At 44.8% G+C, this 19099-nt stretch overlaps 2 protein-coding genes across 4 annotated transcripts in view; one reads left to right on the top strand and one right to left on the bottom strand.

Moving 5' to 3' along the window:
• The first annotated feature begins 735 nt into the window (after window positions 1-735).
• On the top strand, window positions 736-10346 carry prpf4bb (pre-mRNA processing factor 4Bb). 2 transcript variants are annotated; one of them, XM_077508986.1, is made up of 16 exons: window positions 736-908; window positions 1887-1965; window positions 2192-3327; window positions 4580-4753; window positions 4865-5023; window positions 5308-5389; window positions 5469-5670; window positions 6696-6769; window positions 6860-6950; window positions 7028-7175; window positions 7882-8019; window positions 8118-8271; window positions 8355-8469; window positions 8550-8701; window positions 8771-8857; window positions 9738-10346. In XM_077508986.1, the coding sequence occupies exons 1-16, from the start codon at window positions 850-852 to the stop codon at window positions 9939-9941; spliced, it is 3054 nt and encodes a 1017-aa protein (XP_077365112.1). In that variant the 5' UTR covers window positions 736-849; the 3' UTR covers window positions 9942-10346. The 2 variants fall into 2 exon arrangements, with proteins under 2 accessions (XP_077365112.1, XP_077365113.1); XM_077508987.1 differs by lacking the exon at window positions 736-908 and adding an exon at window positions 1057-1787.
• A 1528-nt stretch (window positions 10347-11874) lies between these two features.
• The window catches only part of gli3 (GLI family zinc finger 3), a 121261-nt gene continuing 114036 nt past the window's right edge, over window positions 11875-19099 (bottom strand). For both annotated transcript variants that reach the window (XM_077509205.1, XM_077509204.1), the window contains 3 exons: window positions 18572-18865; window positions 16632-17007; window positions 11875-16318 (listed from right to left, as the gene is read on the bottom strand). In XM_077509205.1, coding sequence (XP_077365331.1) covers window positions 14244-16318; window positions 16632-17007; window positions 18572-18865 — 2745 coding nt within the window. In that variant the 3' untranslated portion in view covers window positions 11875-14243. The remainder of the gene's footprint in view (window positions 16319-16631; window positions 17008-18571; window positions 18866-19099) is intronic.

Here is a 19099-nt window from a genome sequence, read left to right as displayed (position 1 = left end):
GCATGCGTCTGCACCGTTGGACCACTTTTTTTGCGTAGTCGGCACATTTTGCCGCCTCCACACCGCAAACGTTTGGAATGGAAAAACCGAGGTCCAATATGCGAACATTTGATTGAAAGCAAGAGTTTCTAATATTTTCACCCGGTGTGATTCAGCAGAATTCCAAACCACCATATTTACCACATTGTTTATCAAATCAGAGCAAAATATGCCCTCAGTAAGCCCTCAAAAGAAAGATTTTATTTTTGTTTTATGGCCTGATGGATGAAATCTCCCAAAACAAACATTGCATTCTCAAATGTAAAGTCCACAGGGTGTCCAAGAAGGAAGCACTTGATGGCACGTCAGTGGACAATGGTGAGGGGAAGGTGGAGGAATAGTCGTAGTAGGAGGAGTAGGACGGGGAAGAAAACAGACGTTGTTCTTTTCAATGAGCATCTGCTGGACCTCCCGTTTTACGGCCTCATCCTCATCGTGGCTAACGCATCTGCTGACTTTTGTGGTTAGAAGACGTAAATCAGCTGTTTAATGTTGTCCTTTCACATAGTTGGCCCTGCATACTCTTTGTGATATGGACTCAAGTCATTAAACAGACCATTTTTGGCCTTTATCACTGATAAACTGGAAGCTTTTCTGCATAATTCTGGCATATTTTATCTATCTATCTATCTATCTATCTATCTATCTATCTATCTATCTATCTATCTATCTATCTATCTATCTATCTATCTATCTATTGCATTCGCGCGCCCTGGTGGAGTATGCCGTGTCTTGCAATAGCAGTTCGCCGCCTCTACGCCAGGGGGCGCTTGTCGTAATCTGGAAGAAGAGGTCCCACGGTTGTGGAAAATGGCCGACGTCGAGATGGATATCGCGTCGAGAAGAATGAATAATTTCAACGAGCACGTGTAAGTCCTTTACTTTATCCATGTGCGTTCATATTTATATTTTTTTTATTATGACATGAGGGCATATTTCTGATTAAAAACTGCGTAGACTGGCAGGTTAAACAGCGGAACGTCAGTCGTGTTGTTAGGGTAAGACTGCTGCCAGGGTCGGCTAATGTTCTTAGCTTAGCTCCGGTAGCATTAAGTTTGGCTAAACGTCAAGCAGATGTTGATATAAATATCCCCGGTGTTGCACTTACGCCACTGCAGCGTGTGCGCGGATTGCGCGAAATGAATTCAAGCGTGCATTTTTAATTGTCAAAATGCGGTAGTGTCGTCCAAACGTATCCGGCGATGTAGCCTAACTTTGCTAAGATTGCTTAGCATTTTGGGAGCTAATGCTGGAAATCCATTTTGAAACCGGGAAGTTGAATATGTTCGCCAACAGCAGCACGAGAACTTGTATAACCTTTGCATTACTTTTTCTTGTTACGTTTTTTTCTGCTTTAAATAGTCATCGCCGGTTGTCCTGCTAAATTAGTCGCCTGGAAAACTGACGTTCACCCAATGTTCACCCTTGAGCTTCACATGATGTCAATGAGCGGAGAAATTAACCATTCTTCTCATTCAAAAAAACTGCTGATTTTGTTTGTTTGTTGCAGTAATGAAAGAAGTAGTGCAAGGTCAAGAGCCAGATAATAAAGATTGTGCAGCATGTTGCGCTGGAAAAAAAAACGAATCTCCTTTTGGTTGCCTATGGTTACGTGTTTTTGTTTGTTTGTGTGAGTAAAGGATTAGATATCATCAGATAATCCTTCTTGAAGCTAGAGCTACGTCAACTAGATAAGACTCTATATAATATTGTATGCAAAATCCAAAAGGGAATCCAGGCTTTATTTAGTCAGTAATGTTTTAAAATGTCTTGTAATGCAAAATGTGAATTAATGTTGGAACCTTTTTTGAATTGATGGTGTTATTATTTTGTGGTTTAATGAACAGGAAACAGGACATGGAAAGCCATGAGAGAAGTGGCAATGAGGACAGTGGAGACATGTCTGAGGAAGACGAGGAAGAAGAGGTAGCTACGTCATGGTTGTCAACTTGTCATCAACTCCTTACATTATTATTATCATTATTAGGAAGTACAGTGAACCCAGTAAATCAAGGATATGTTTCAAACTAGCACATAAAACAAAAGAATTACAATTTCAATGTGCTTCAATTTCGATCTCAAGTCTAATTCCCCAGAGAGTAGCCAGATTTTTTTTCAATTCAGGTTTTAAGTTTGCCATTCTCACTCGCAGGAGGAGGCCGAGACCAACGGCGAGAAGCCTGAGGAGGCAGCCAAGCAGCACAGCGGTGGCGGCAGCGGAAAACACAAGAGGAAAAAACACAAGCACCGCAACAAGCACAAAAAACACAAGCACGCCTCGGAGGAGGACAAGGAGCGCAAGCGTAAGCATCGCCACAAACACAGGAAACACAAGCGCAACAAGGAGGGCACCTCCCCCTCATCCTCCTCCGCCGCCGCCGCCGCCGCCATCTTCGCCTCGTCCGCCCACAAGAAAGGCGAAAGCTCGCCGTCCTCGGGCAACCCCGGCCTGGATGACCGGGCGCTGCTGGAGGACCTGGAGAAGCAGAGGGCCATGATCAAAGCAGAGCTGGATAGCCAGCTGATGGAGGGCAAAGTCCAGTCAGGAATGGGCCTCATCCTGCAGGGTTACAACTCGGGCTCGGAAGAGGACGGAGGAGACGCCCGCGTCAGAAACGGCGAGCAGCGCCAGAGGGGTGCCTCAGGGAAAGTCATCTCCCCCCATGCAGGGGGAGGCGGCAAATCCAGACGGGACTCCACGGAGGGCAGCAGGACCGCCTCCAAGCGCCACAGCCCCAGCAAGAATACGCAGCGGCCCGCCAAGGATTCCAGGCAGGACAAGGTGAGCAAAAGCGCCAGCGGCAAGGACAGAGGCCGAGGGAGGAGCGTCTCAAAGGAGAGGAAACATTCGGACAGCGCTGACAGGTCCAAGGAGAGGAGCAGGAAGTCCCCCTCGGAGCAGAAAAGTGGCCGCGGCGCCGAGCGGCAACGCCCCTCGCCGCATCGTGACGAGCGACACGCTCAGGAAAAAGCGCAGCCGGCGCCGCGATCCCGCTCGCCCGGGCGTGAGCGGGCCGGCCGCGCCGACGCCGAGCGGGACAAAAGGCCCGCCAAGTCGCCGTCCAAGGACGCGTCGTCCGGCAAGGAGAACCGCTCGCCGCACCGACGGCCGCAGCAGCACAGCCCCGTCAGGAAGCGCAGCGCCTCGCCCCGCCTCAGAGACGCGCGCCACGCCTCGGCCGGCGCCGCCGACCGGACCAGAGCCAGGTCGCCACCGCCGCCGCCCAGAAGGGGCCGCTCGCCAGATGCTCGCAGGAGAGAAGCCGAGCGCCAGGAGTCGCCTGTCAGGTGTGTGGGCAAGCTCGGATTCCGTTTCCTGCGGTTGGGACTGACCTGTGCCACCAATCGCAAAAATCTACCAGTCAATGAAATAAGCTTTGCAATGCCACTTTTTGACTTTTCTGCTCAATGTTCTCCACAGAGTAACTCGTACGATTAGTTTGGTACAATTTTTACGCTGGATGTCCTTCTGTATACAGTGTTAATTTTGTCTGCCCATTTTTAAATTTAGTCTCAGTCAGTTTTAGTCCAATTTCAGTCACGCTTGTTAGTTTTTATCACAGTTAGTCAACCTCATCCCATTTTTACTTCGTCCGTTTTTAGTCGACTTTAAATCTAGAATTTTAGTCTCTAGTTTAGTATAAGTAAATGTAATTTTATTCGTCTAGTTTTAGTCAACAAAAACTGTCATTGTTTTAGTCCAGTTTTAGTCAGGACAACCCTTTTACCCTTGTATATATATTTTTTTGTCAGCAGATTATATTGAACCTTTTCACATCTAAACATAAAATGTTCTCATCTTTTTGATGAAAAACAACTTGACACACAATTACAGTGGCTACTATGGCTCCATGCTATGAGCTCGTTAGCCAGCATTAGTTAGCGGTCGCAATAACCTAATTGTTCGAACGTAATAGCCGTTGGATTAGTGTTAAGTTATAACTATAATTGACTTCTTTTTCTTTTTCTTTTTTTACATTTCATAGTGAATCCACCTCCTGTCTGTCCTATGTGTTTGTGCTGTGTGTCACATGACAGTGTCACAGATGTGACAGATTAGCAGAGACAAGATTTTACAAAATCTAATTTTTTGTCTCATTTTTGTTCATGAACTAAAATGTCCATATTTTTATTAAGTGAAGCACATTTTTGTCTCCTCTTCATTAGTCGAGAAAAATGCATACTGATTTAGTCCCAGTTATTATTTTTTTATTAATGAGGGTTCTAGTCTAGTCTAGTTTTAGTCCGGTGGAAAATGTGTGCTGACAAAATGATTTAGTTTTTGTTGAGGAAATTAACACTTAGTATGTACTATGAGTAGTATGGGAATGGGCAGTATGGCCTTAAAATCTGATTTAAAAAAAGAAAAAAAAATCTAATTTCTGATTGTTTTACACCCCCACGTCCCTTTTCAACAATACAATTACAACAATATTCAAAACAAGCTTTGCTCCTCTTTTTTTTTTTTTTTTTTTTCCTTTCTGCGACTTACTTGAGCAAACATTTCGACTGTCGTTCTTAAGCGTCTTGCCCCACACAGGAAACGTCTTCGAGCGGAACCCGGGTCAGGACGAGACCGCTCGCGAGACACCAGCCCCCCGGTGTCCTCGCGTCGCCGGGTGAGCCGCTCGCCGCTCAGGCGGCGCTCCCCGTCGCCGCGCCGGCGCTCCCGCTCGTCGCCTCGCAGACGGAGCCGCTCGCCGCTGGTACACAGGTGATGATGATGATGGTGGTGACGACAATGAAAATAGCAAAGGAGAAGTTTCTGTCTTAGTTCAACAAGTTGTTGTCTTCTTCTCCTGCCTTCCTCTGTCCTGGTCATCAGGTCCGGCGATCGAGACCGCTACGGGAGGCTCCGGCAGTACCGGCGCTCCATGTCGCGAGAACGCGACAGGAGACGGCGACGCAGCCGAGACGAAGACAAGTTCAAGGGAAGCCTCTCGGAGGGCATGAAGGTCGACCAGGAGTCCTCAGAAGAAGACATGTGGGTCAAGATGCACTCGTCTTTCCCAAAACTTTATTGAGCCCATGCACATGTTTGACATGAGAAAAATCTCATGCGCAGCAGAAAAAGTATACAGTTCCACTAAGTTTCACTTAGTTTTAATTTTTTTAAAAGCATTTTCGTTTTTATTTGATTTCATTAACACAATTTTTTGAGTTTTAGTTTTTTCGTTTAGTTTTAGTTAACTAAAATAACCTTACTTAAATCATGTTTATATGAATTGTGGCAATGCTGTTTTTGAAATCTTAACACTTTATTTTCAGGTTGGATGATTTTGACGGCGAGGAGGTGGACGAAGAGGCCTTGATTGAGCAACGCCGACAGCAACGAATGGCCATCGTACAGGTCTGTCTGTCTGTCTTCCAACGTGGGCTGTGGTCCCGCCGGTCGGCCCCGCCTTACCGTTGCGTGACGCTGTGTTCAGAAATACAAGGCGGCGAGCGAGGACGCCAACATGGTGTCGGAGCCCAGCAGCCCGCAGAGCAGCACGCGCAGCCGCTCGCCGTCGCCCGAAGACATCCTGGAGCGCGTGGCCGCCGACGTCAAGGAGTACGAGCGCGAGAACCTCAACACCTTCGAGGCCAACGTCAAGGCCAAGCAGAACCTCATCGCCCAGGAGAAGGACGGTAAGGCTTGTTAGCTTGATTACGCTTAAGTGGGCTGACCCGCCAGTCCAATCAGACCATGCCAAGGACACCTATTGAGTGTTTTGTAGATCATAAACTTGTCAGCTTCAGGTACAACTACTCTGAAAATAAAATATTCATGACCTGGTAAAATCGTCATCAATACTAGCTGACATGCAATTGCTTCCACTATTTAACAAAGCTGCCAAGAGAAAGGGGCAAATTCATCAAAAACACGGTCAGTGTTTACAATCTCGCCACTTGCTCTCTTTTTTTTGTGATGTTCCCGATCACTCTGGCAAAGTTGTGTACCAATATCCAATTTGGTCTTTTTTTTTTTTTAATCATGGTTTCAATAAACACTCATACTGGCTGTCACCGTAATGAACTCTTCTTTCTTTCTTTTTTTCTCTCAATGGGGGACTTAAAACAGCTCACATAATGATTGGCTGCTACTAGTGAGTTTAATTTCTGCTCAGAAACAGACAAGATGAGTGGAATCATGTTGACGTTTTCTATATGACAAGAAAAGGCCGGTGGAAGGCATTCAGTTGTTTATCGCAAAAGTTGTAATTTGTTGGAAGCGTTTGATCTGCTGCAAACCGCAAAATCTTCCGCTGTACAACTCTTGAAGGTGAAAAAGAATGCAAGAGGACTGGAAATACTGCATGCACAAGGCGGGGATGTCATATTTGGGATGACGTGCGTTTACAATCTAATTGGCTCGCTGAGCTGAAGGAGCGAGAAGTAAACTGCTTTCATTTGCGTTCTTTGCATGCCCATCACCATAAGGGCCCAACTGCACGACGGAATAACTGTCAAATGATTGACGGGCCCATGTTGGCGGACGTCATTTTAAGAAACTCTCAATCGTGTCACTCCTTCTGTCATGTGTTCATTCAGTTGCTGGCTGGCTGCGTCTGCCACCTGCAGCATGTTTTGATCTAGAGCGAAACGCACGGCTCCGATTTTCATCGATTTTTCACACACTCAACTGGTCTCTCTCTTTCTCTCGCTGTTCTCAGCGGCCAACTCGAAGAAGCCGTCGGCGCCCGACATGTTCACCGAATCGGACGACATGTTCGCAGCAGACTTCGATGTAAGCCAATCGCAGCCGGGGGCGAGTTGGGAAATTCCTGCTCCGTTTTCATGTGAAGTGAAAATGGTGAATTTTTGGCATCTTTTCCAGAGTGCACGAATGAGAGCCTGCGGCGTGGGCAAGGACTTCAAGGAGAACCCCAACCTCCGGGACAACTGGACCGACGCCGAGGGCTACTACAGTAAGCGCGTTGAGACACTCGAGCGCATTCTGAGTCGCCGTCCTCTCACTAACTTTCTGCCGGCCCCGCCTCCCAAGGGGTGAACATCGGCGAGACGCTGGACAAGCGCTACGACGTCTACGGCTACACGGGCCAGGGCGTGTTCAGTAACGTGATCCGAGCCCGGGACACCGCCAGGGCCGGCCAGGAGGTGGCGGTCAAGATCATACGCAACAACGAGCTCATGTATGGCAGCGCGCTTCTTTTTTTCATATTAAAAAAACAAAACAAAAAAAACATCTCTTATTACTTGTTGGATGGTGAAATTTAAAAACAATGCTTTTATTCTCCTTTTACAAAAAAAAAGTGTAATGCTAAAAAAATGTTGTAATTGTAGATAGATAAATCAATGGAGTGCTACATTATCTTGAGAGGAAATGAAATTGTGACTGCATCAATATTCATCACACACTAATAAATAATAGAGAAACAGCCAACAAAGTAAAAGTAAATGAGCGGAATTTGGAGGAATTGAATAATTCTGGAACTAATTTAATATCAGCACGAAGAAAGTCATTTGTTTGCCACAGTGTCTTGCTTATTTTGTGTTTTAAGCCTCAATTTTAGGAAGATGTATGAACACTGCAATATAATTCAAATATTAAGATTAGGGATTTAAAAAAACAAAAAACAAAAACTATACCTTTTGAGTGGTTGTTTTTTTTCTTTTCTTTTTTTGAGCTCAACTGTTCGTTCGCGTATGTGCATGTAAATACGTGTAAATTTATACTCAATTCACCTAAAACCTAATAACAATCCCATTACCCTTCATCTTAACTGGATACTTCAGAGTCTCGCCAGTCAAAGTTCAGTTATATTCCTTTTTTAAAATGTGAACACACAAAAGTGTAAAACTGAAGAAATATTAAGCTTGTCTGCTGACGTTTGTCAGGCAGAAGACGGGCCTGAAGGAGCTGGAATTCCTCAAGAAGCTCAACGACGCCGACCCCGACGACAAGTTCCACTGCCTGCGCCTCTTCCGACACTTCTACCACAAGCAGCATCTGTGTTTGGTCTTTGAGCCGCTCAGGTACACGCCAAGAAGGCGAGAAAGGAGACTTTCCTTGCCCTTCGCCGGCCTCTCACAATTTTTTTGTTTTGTTTTTCCCTTCTCGTGGTGGTGGCCAGCATGAACCTGCGCGAGGTCCTGAAGAAGTACGGCAAGGACGTGGGCCTGCACATCAAGGCCGTGCGCTCGTACAGCCAGCAGCTCTTCTTGGCCCTCAAGCTGCTCAAGCGATGCAACATCCTGCACGCCGACATCAAGCCCGACAACATCCTGGTAACGCTCACGTGTGGCCAGATCGCATCGAGTCAAACGGTGGCCAAAATCGTCCCGAGAATTCTTTTTATTTTTGTCCCCAGGTGAACGAGTCCAAGACCATCTTGAAGCTTTGCGACTTTGGCTCGGCGTCGCACGTGGCCGACAACGACATCACGCCGTACCTGGTCAGCAGGTTCTACCGGGCGCCGGAGATCAGTGAGTTCTCGCTTGCGTTTTGGCTTCTTAAAAAAAAAATAAAAAAAAATCAGTCAATAAATGGTTGTCTCGTCGTCTAGTCATCGGCAAGCCGTACGACTACGGCATCGACATGTGGTCGGTGGGCTGCACGCTCTACGAGCTCTACACGGGCAAGATCCTCTTCCCGGGATCCTCCAACAATCACATGATCAAACTGGCCATGGACGTCAAGGGCAAAATGCCCAACAAGGTAGGTGCCAGCGTCGTCTTGCATCATCATCAACAACACGTGAGCAAACTGACGCTGCTGTTTCCTCAGATGATCCGCAAAGGATTGTTCAAAGACCAACACTTCGACCAGAACCTCAACTTCCTCTACATCGAAGTGGACAAAGTCACGGAAAGGGTCAGACAGGCTCGACAAACCCGCAAATAATAAATAAATGAATAAATAAAAAACTGATTGAACAGATCCACACAGGCCTCAAATGTCGCAAATTTGCAATTGCGCTCACAACAAAATTAAAATGCAAATATCAATAGAAAACTAAATAGCAGAAAATTAAACAAAAATAGAGACACTGTTTAGACTTAGAAGACCCTTTTGCAAAGGCTGTCATTCAAATAAAATATACAAAGATGAAAAGCAAAAAAAAAAATTATTTTTTCATTAAAAATTAAAGTAAAATGTTTGTATTTTGTTTATCTAACAGTAAAAAAATAACTAGTATAAAGTACAATTATTTATATATATATATATATATATATATATTTATTTATTTATTTTATTGGGCTGGTGACCAAAAGGTATACAAAATAAACACAATATCAATAAAGTATTTTTCCTATTTATTGACTGTAGAGAAATAAGAAAATATATATATTTTTTGGAGTGACCAAAAGGTATACAAAATAAGCAGAATATAAATAAAGTATTTTTTTCCTATTTATTGATTGTTGAGAAATGAGAAAATATTTAAAGTAAATAATTACCTAATTATAATAAATATATTTGTTTGTAGACCAGTAAAAAAAAAAGTGTGAAAGCAAAATAAATACTACAGCTATAAAAAATAATAGACAATTTGTGAAGCCATAAATATGAATACTGATAAACTGGAAAAAGTCGAATACGTATTTGTTTATTTTTCAGTCCTGTCAATATAACTTGTAGTTTTTCTATGTAAAGTAACTACACTTAAATGTGAAAATGTTTCCTGACATTGTCGATGTGACGTTTGCGTATTTCATTTGATTTGTTTTTTATTTTTGTCAATGTGTTGCAGGAGAAGGTGACGGTGATGAGCACCATCAACCCCACCAAAGACCTGCTGGGCGACATGATCGGCGGCCAGCGTCTGCCCGAAGAGCAGCGCAAGAAGGTGATGCAATTGAAGGACCTGCTGGACGCCACCCTCATGCTGGACCCCGCCAAGCGCATCAGCATCAACCAGGCCCTGCAGCATCCCTTCATCCAGGAGAAGATCTGATCTCTTGTAAATACCGCACGCTAGATGATTTTTTTTTTTTTAAAGCGGCCCGATCGTTGTAAAACTTCCACAGTGATGCTTTAAGTTAAGTGGCATGAGACCAGTGTAAATAAGTGGACGTCCACGTGCATGCTTTCAAACGTTCCGTGTACAAATGATGAGTTGGGAAGAATCTGATTTTGTTTCGTCATCTTATTTTTATTTTTTTTTTGGTGTGATTGAGGCTCCTCAAGTGCCTCCTCCTCCTGTACATAAACTGCCATCATCATCATCAATTTTTGGTTCCCCCCCGTCACAAATAGATGAATTGGTCCAACCTTGTGATTTAAATGAACTTCAGTAGTTGCTGCCCACAGAGCACCTTCAATATACTTTTTAGTAATAAAAATATTTCCTATTACCAAACCTTGCTTCTCTTTATTTTGCACACATACTTCAATATTAAATATGAATTAGAAATGTATGCTATTAAAATTGAAGTTCTTTATATTGAGATGTTTTAAAATGTATATTTCAATTGTATGTTTCAGTATTTTAATTTTTAAACAGTCTAGTATAAAAAAAGATAATTTTTAAAATGGGATTGTACACGTAATTTCATGAGTTGTGACTAAAATAACCACAAGATGGCGTCATACCTGCTTAAATTGACTTCATGTATGCATTTTGACATTATGTCGAGTGATATTCTAAATTTTTCAATAAACTGCATATATTGTAGATTTATTGGAGTAAAATGACAAAGCCGAACTTGAAGTAATCATTTTCGAAATAATTCTGGGACTATTGCATTCTATTATTTCAATACTGAAATTAGAAAATGTATGCTTAAAACCTTACAATTCTAGTGCTGACATTCATAATTAAATAATGTGATAGTGTATTATACGCTGTTAAAGTTGAAGTTGTCAACAATATGTCACAAGCTCCCAAAAGTAATAGCAATATGAAACAGTCCGATTAAAAGCTTGAGAGCTGTACTGTTGTCCTATGGCCGATAATAAGATGTTTTAAAATATATATTTGATGTATCTTTCAATCATATGTTTCGGTATTTTGTTTAATATGTTAAAACAGTCGAGTATTAAAAAAAAAGAAGAAGATACATTTAAAATAGGTTTGTAGACGTAATTTCACGAGTTATGACTAAAATAACCACAAGATGGCGTCATACCTGCACAAATTGACTTCATGTATGCATTTTGACATTATGTCAAGTGATATTGTTCTAAATTTTTCAATAAACTGCCTATATTGTATATTTATTGGAGTAAAATGACAAAGCCAAACTTGAAATCATCATTTTCAAAATAATTCTGGGACTATTGCATTCTATTATTTCAATACTGTATTATCTAATTAGAAAATATATGCTAAAACCTTACAATTCTAGTGTCGACATTCATAATTAAATAATGTGATAGTGTAATAAACGCTATTAAAGTTGAAGTTGTCAACAATGTCACAAGCTCCCAAAAGTAATAACAATATGAAACAGTCTGATTAAAAAAGCTTGGAAGAGTTGTACTTTCGTTCCATGGCCGAGAATATACTCTTGATATTAAGATGTCTTAAAAAATATATTTTATGTATCTTTAAATTGTATGTTTCGGTATTTTGTTTAATAAACAGCCTCGTATTTAAAAAAATAAAGATACATTTACAATAGTTTTGTACACGCACGTAACTTCACGAGTTATGACTAAAATAACCACATGGTGGCGGCATAGGCACGACGAAGTCAGGTACTGCACAAATTGACTCATTTAACCGATCTCCTGTTCATTGACTTCATTTGTGCATTTTTACATGATGTAGAGCGATATTCTTTTTATATTTGAAGTAAACTGCATATGTTGTAGATTTATTAGAGTAAAATGACAAAACCAAACTTTAAATCCTGCTAATTAACAAGAATCATTTTCAAAATTAATCTAAGAATATTGCATTTTATTATTTCAATACTGCGTTATCAAATTAGAAAATATATGCTGAAAACCTTACAATTCTGTATTGACATTCATGAATATTAAAACCTTTTAATGTCTTCATTCCTAATTCAAAATGAAAGAAAAACATCAAGTCAAAATATAATTTCCATTTTTATTAAAACCATACAAACATTTTGGAGTCAAGTTACAAAAGAGCCTAGCGAGCGGCCCCTCGAGCTGGCCAATGAGGGCCAATGAGGGCCAATGAGGGCCAATGAGGGACAGGCCCCTGGCTGGACCCAGGATGTCCGTTCCCATTTTTTTTCCTACACAAAGGGTTAACATATGGACATTTTTTTTTTTTTTATATATATATATATATATATATTTGTATACTTATATTTATATATAAAAAGAAAGCACAGTAAAATGTGGAAACAAAATGAAATGAGAATGCATTTGACAAAATCTGAACTTTCCCCATAATTGGACATTTTTTAATATAAATGTTTATTTTCATTTTTTGTTCTTCATTATTCACAATGGAAGATTGGCAGTGTTTCTTCTCTTTTACTGAAATGTATAAGGCACATACCTTTCAAAAGGAAATATTTTTCCCACCATTAATTCATTCAAAACAAAATATTAATGCCCTGCTACAAAAAAAAAAAAAGTACCAAAAAAAACAAAACTTGTACCTCATTGCTTTTGGCGCTAAAACTACTTTTGATATCGCTCACAAATGAAAAATAAACGGCAAGGCAACGATAAGACTAACACTGGCGACGACGTCTCTGTAAATACTTGACGGCGGTACACATTCGGAATTTAAGAGCTTTGGAGAAGACAAAAAAAAAAAAACATAATCAAAACATCACTGTACAACATAAAAAAAACAAAACAAAGTCATGTGCTGTTGGACCAGCGTCAACGTCCATTAAGACAAAAACGTACATAATGTGAAGTAAGCACCTGAAAAAGGAGAATATAAAAAACACTGTTACAAGTATATACACCGGTGTACCGCACCACAATAAACTCAGTCATAATACTTGATTGTTTTAGCCAAGTTGACTTTTTTTCTCTTTTTTGCACTCTTCTTCCTCGGGAAAAGACAAAAAAAACAAAAAACATCACCGGGTAGAAACACTGACAGGAAATTCTGTGCTGGGAAACCTTTTTTTTTCCCCATCAGGAGCCATTAAAAAGTCTTCCTGAATGAATGTGTCAAAACATGATGCAACCAGCCGACAAATATTTGGAAATTCAGCCCCGGAAGCCAGTTTCACCTCGCAACTGGCCAGAAATGTCAATCATGAGTAGATCCACAAAAAAAGAAGGAAGCCTCACAAAAGTCACGCCCGCAAAGAGGCAGGAAGGCTGCCATTTTGGTTTGAATTGAAGCTGGCATTTTAGGGTCATTTTGTGGAGCTTAAAAAAAAAAAAAAAAAAAAAAGGCCTCCAAAGCAGGTTTCATTTAATAGTGTGAAATTTGGAAGATGCGCCTATCATGATTAGACCCACAAAAAAAGTCTCAACACCCATAATGACACTAAGAACTCTTGCCAGTTTAACCATTTACAGAAGTACTTCAAAGACCAACAATAGCATCTCATTTTTAATAATAATAATAAAAATCTGCTTCAATTAGCAACATTTAATTTGGTAGACTTGTCAATCATGAGCTGACCAACAAAAAAGTTCTCAACGAGCCCTGCCTAAAAAGACATAGGAAGGCTGCCATTTTGGTTTGAATTGAAGCGGCCATTTTAGGGTCATTTTGGCTAGTTCTGAAGGGTCTTGGAGCCAGTTTCACTTAGCAACATAGGCATGTCCGGAATAAATAGACCCACAAAAACAAGTCTCAAGAACCTTACCCTGACAAGACACAGGAAGTCATTTTGGTTTGAAGCGGCCATTTCAGTGAAGGTTTGTATTTTTCTTGGATTATTATTATTACCTAAACGTGACCGAAATGTGACGTGAAATGAGTTATCGTCTGCGTATGGAGCTGGCTGCGAAATGTGACGACTCATCCTTACCGCACAAAAATGTTTTGAATCACTTCACAACCTGACCTCAAGAAGGAAGCCGTGCAGGAAAAGACCCGGCAAGTCGGCCATTGGATTTGGATTTTACGAACAGCGTGTACAAAAAAACAGCAACAATACGCAAGAATACTGTTTGCGAAAAAAAAGTGAAGTCAAAGGGCTTGAGGAAAAACAGCCTTCATTCCTGAAAAAGGATTTTTTGTTTTTTGTACATCATTTTCATCCCACTTTTTCACGAGGAAATCTTTTTTCAAGCGTTCTGATATGAACACGTTTTGCCTTCACATGCACCATTTTGTGTCCCGAGAGGAGAACGTCAACTACTGCATGATGGCGAGGAACTTGCTCTCCTCCGCCAGGCTGCTGAGGAGGGAGCTCATGTCGCCGATGGCCATATTGTTGACGCCGGGGGCCACCGCCGCCGCGGGCGGGAAGGCGGCCGACGACCGCGGGGTGGTGAGCCGTGACGAGGTCCGGGACAGAGCCTGGAAAATGGACGGGCTCAACGGACCCGACACCAGGCTGCCTTGGTCGAAGCCGTCCTCCATCATGGCGCCAAAATCCAGAGCGACGCCGTCGTCCAACGCCGCCGCCCCGCCCTCCACCGTGCTGGTCACTTGGTCGGAGGCGGGAGACAGGAGGGAGATGGAGTCGCTCGGACCCGCGTCCAGCAAGTAGTGGTCTTCCACGCTGGGGAACGAGGCTGCCTTGGGATCTGTTTGCTGGAAGGGAACGGGATCAGCGAAGCCTTGCTGGAGGTATCTGTGGTCTGGAGCCTCCACTTTGAGGGGACACGGGTTCTGCAGTTGCTGTGGGACTTCAGCGCAACTTCTGGGGTTGAGATGGTTCCTCACCCAGTTGCGCTGAGAGTTGACGGGCGGGCGTAGTCCTTGATTGGGTTGATGGACTTTCTCCTGGGAGAGGTTTTGGAGATGGTCGACAGAGGCGCGAGTCAGGGCGTGACAGGCGACTCTGCCGTCGAGGTTCTGCTGGAAGTGGTTCAGCGTTCTGGATGTTTGGTGCGGAAGAGGTCTGTCGGCGGCCTTGGGAAAGTGAGACCCAGCGAAGCCGTTTGGTGCAATTCCTCTGGTCTCCATGCACGAGTTGGGGGACGTCTCCAGCTTCACAGCGCCTTGCAGCGGTGGTTCGGCCTGGCGGCAACTGCTGTGGAAACCCGGCGGCGCGTTCTGCTGCACCAGCATGTTTCCGTAGCGGCCGAAAGGCTCCTGCCCACCGGACCACCAGCTGCGATCCCTCTGCGGGGAGCGCTCGGCGCTCCCGGAGCTGACTTCATTCCACTGGATGGGAAGCAAGCTGGGGCTCGTCCTCGGGACCGTCGGCGGCTGCCGGAGAAAGTCGGTCCCCTCCGTCGAGACGATTTGGTCCTCGATGTGCACGTACGGACCCCCATCCGCCTGGACTCGGGAGCGGAGATACTGCACCATGTCGTCCGGGAGGATATCTTCGTCCGCCAGGAGCGAGTATGCCCCCCCGTCGGCCTCCATGGCAAGCGCTTCCAAGGCGGCGTGCTCGGCGATGCTGGGGGTGTCCGCGGGTTGCTGCGGGACCCTCTGCGGGTTCCCCTCGGAGCGGGTGTCGTTCCGCAGGTTGCGCACGTCGAGGGACGGCTGCTGGTAGAGAGGCGGAAGCGGGTGGAGGTTGCTCAGGCTGTTGAAGCGCTGCACGGCCGGCAGAGCGCAAACGTCCGGAGGTTGCGTCCGCACCGGGTCGCTGGCCCTGCGGTTGCCCGCCACGGGCCCCTCGCCGGGGTAGAAGACCCTCCTCCGGTAGCCTGAATGTCCCACGAAGCCGTTGGCGGTCTCGGTGCAGCGGGGTGGTCCGACGAGGGGCGGCAAAGACTGGCAAAGGCTCATGCGCTCCATGTTGGGGAGCGGCGTGGGCGGTGGGCCGCCGGTCGCCGCGGCGTACTTGGCCTTCAGGTGGTAGTGCTGCGCGGGGGTCAAAGTGAGCATCCCCCGATGGCCTCCGAGGTCTCCGTTACCCGCCGCGGCCACGCCGGAAAGCGCGGCGCCGCTCCCTGCCGCCGCCCCCCCGCAATGGCTGGCGTCGCTGGAGCGACGGGAGGCGTCGGTGGAGATGGGGTCGTACGAGTCGGTGGAGCTGAGGTTATGGCGGCGGCGGAGGTGGTGGGAGGCGGCCGCCGCCGTGCCGTCGCTCTGGGACGCCTGGCTGGAGCGCCGGCTGGAGAAGCACGGCGAGATGCCCGAGGAGCGCCGGCTGCCGCTCAGGTAGGCCGAGCTGGCGGCGCTCCCGCCGCTATCGCGCCGGTCCCGCAGCAAGTTGAGCACCGTTAACTCGGTGGTGGCGCCGGCCAGCTCGGGGGGGGCGGGGGGCTGAGGCGCGGCTGGCGACCACTGCTTGCCCACGCAGCATCCTGACAGGACACAAACGGTGGACGGATTTTACAACTCAATTACATTTCTTTTTTGAGCACTTGAACTGGGTAACACTTCCAAAATAAAATAAAATAAAATAAAATAAAATAAAATAAATAATTACATAAATAAAAGTAATAATAATTACAACAACAACAACAACAACAACAACAATAATAATAATAATAATAATAATAATAATAATAATAATAATAATAATAAATAAATAAATAAATGAATAAATGAATAAATGAATAAATTGCATCAGCAGTTGAGAAAAAGTTCAAGGCAAAAAAAGCTGTCGAGTCTCACCCTTCCCCTGGATGCCGGCGAGCGCGGACCCCTTGGGGGGCGGCGTGGGAGCCAGGGTCCCCGGGCCGGGCGCGGTTCCGTTCACTTGCTTCAGCCTCTCCATCTTCAGATGCTCCATCCAACGCAAGGGGCGGCCCACGCCGCGCCTCGCCCGCAGGGTCAGCGCGGCCGCCGTCGCCGTGGAGACAGTGGAGTCCATGACGGGCGCCGGCCCGCCTCGCCGGTCCCCTTCCACCTCTTCTTCCTCCTCCTCCTCCTCCTCCACTGGCGAGCGTCCGGCGCTCACATTAAAGTGGACTCCACCGTTGGGATAGACGCTGACGGGGGACTGGTCACTGCTGCATGTAGACTGACTGCCAGGGCTTGGCTGAGACGTCTGGGGGTGGGAAACGACACACCAGAATCTTTCTCACTCATGTAGCAATGTCACTTTTGGAATTTTGTGGCTTTCTGTGACTAAACCATAAATTGGTTCTCATGGAAGCAGCTAAAATATGAACTAAAATATTAAAAAAAATAAATAAATACTAAACTATCCACTCTGGTGTTCCACCTGGAACCTATTGCAGTCCCCTTCACATTTCGTGTTATGAAGCCGATTTTGCTCCTTTGAGCGAACTCGTTTTGGGGGAAAACACTTTTTAACATCTGCGGGCAACTTCAGAGTCTTCAGTGAATCGAACATGCAGGATGAAGCACAAGTACATGCGGGGAGGGAGGGAGCAAATGCAGGTTTCACTGTGGACCAGTCGCCAGTCAGTCTTAAGGCACAACACAACATGCACCAAAAAACAAACAAAAAACAAACCTTCACAACACAATCTTTACATGCACTTTTTCAGATTTTGATTATTGGACCAGTCAGCATTCATGCATTTATTGGCCTCAAAGTATTTGTCTGGTTTCAAACGAGGGTTAGGGTCTCGAAATCGCATTGAAACAAGGTGGTTTTTCAAATTAGGATTTCAAACTAGGGTTAGAGATTCAAAGTAGGTTTTTAAATGATTGTTTGGGTTTCAATAAGTTGGACTAGAGTTTTAAAGTAGTCAGGTGCTTTGCGACCGAAAATCCCAATCACGCTTTTAGTTGCATCACAAAAGCTGTCTGTGTGTTGATTTTTGTCTGCTGGCTTTGTTTTCACATCATCATATTGTGGTCTTGTTGCAGTCTTCTTTTCTTTCCGGCAAATAGCCAGAGCCGCCGCTCTGCGTGCTCCACTTGAAACACAGACAAACAGACACTTCTGCGTTCGGGATGCTTTCAGAGGATGGACAAAAAGGGATGATGACCTCTGCCTACTAATTCGGTTGTTTACCCAAACTGTTGTCAGAATCATATTTTTTTTTTTTTGCCTTTTTGCCGGCGGCATTTGGGGACCTTACAATTTTCATCCTGTTTATGTTTTGATGAATTTGGCCAATCATACGTGCCGCTGTTGTGCGGCAGGCTGCCACATGAACTTCATGAATGTGAATGAAGGGAAAGCCGAGGCAAATGAAAAGGTGACGTTTGTGATGAGATGAGTCACGAGACTTAAGTAGGAGGACGCCCGTCTCACCTGATCACCCACTGTCCTTAGAAGACAACAAGTGCAAGGCGCAAAGCAGCGGATAGAAGAGAACATGCATTTGTTAGAAGAAGTTTCGGGCGCATTCAGACATGGCTTCATTTAAGAAAAAAAAAAAAAAAAGACCCCCCTGGTGCGCATTTTGGTTTGGCAAAATCTATCAACTATACTATTGCCAAGAACAAAAGACACAATTAAGCTGGTACTGTTTTGACAAAGCAAATATTTCAAATTAAAATACATTTGAAAAAATATTGTTGGCGTACAACTGTGCTTGAGTGCATTGGGAAACAAGACTAGCAGGGTTTTGTAACCACACCAATGGAGACACAAGCTGGAGTTCCATTAAAACCAACTCAAGTGTGAGTCTCACCATGGGCTTCTCGGTCTTGATGGACTTGACCTGCAGACAGTCGTCCTGCTTGGAGGTAACGTGGTTGCTGTACTCCCTTTGGTCCGCGTAGCCGGCCAGGCCCAGCTGCCCCGGCGAGTGTCCCTGGCCATTAGCGCCCGGCTCGCGGGGCTGCGCGGGGGGCCGCGGGTAGTCACCGCGCTGCTTCTTGGTGACGTGCGCCTCTGGCCCGTGTACCGTCTTCACGTGCTTGCGCAGGGAGCTGGGGTCCGTGTAGCGCTTGGTGCAGCCGGGGATCTTACACACGTAAGGTTTCTGACAATGAAAACATACGGAATACAATGTAGTCAGGCTTTGATTAAGTCAAGTCAGGATTACGGCGATATAATGTAACCGTCCAAGGTTATCGCATTATAACGTCCGTAACTGCCAATGTTTAACGCAATATAACCGCACAATACGTTGTCCGAGGTTATTGCAGTATAACCTCCATAACATTCTGAGTTTATCGTGATATATCGTCTGTAACATAGAAACTCTAACATTAAT

This window comes from Festucalex cinctus, chromosome 20 (genome assembly GCF_051991245.1).
Source record: "Festucalex cinctus isolate MCC-2025b chromosome 20, RoL_Fcin_1.0, whole genome shotgun sequence".
Classification (NCBI taxonomy): domain Eukaryota; kingdom Metazoa; phylum Chordata; class Actinopteri; order Syngnathiformes; family Syngnathidae; genus Festucalex; species Festucalex cinctus.
Note: the sequence above shows the minus strand (reverse complement) of the source record. Positions and strands in the feature narration are given on the sequence as shown.

Bases quoted from the DNA above. Each gene is read 5' to 3' on its own strand.
- prpf4bb (XM_077508986.1), top strand. From the start codon at position 850: ATGGCCGACGTCGAGATGGATATCGCGTCGAGAAGAATGAATAATTTC. The intron at 5,024-5,307 runs GTGGGTCAAGAT...CTTTATTTTCAG, and splicing joins GAGTCCTCAGAAGAAGACAT to GTTGGATGATTTTGACGGCG. The intron at 8,702-8,770 runs GTAGGTGCCAGC...CTGTTTCCTCAG, and splicing joins AGGGCAAAATGCCCAACAAG to ATGATCCGCAAAGGATTGTT.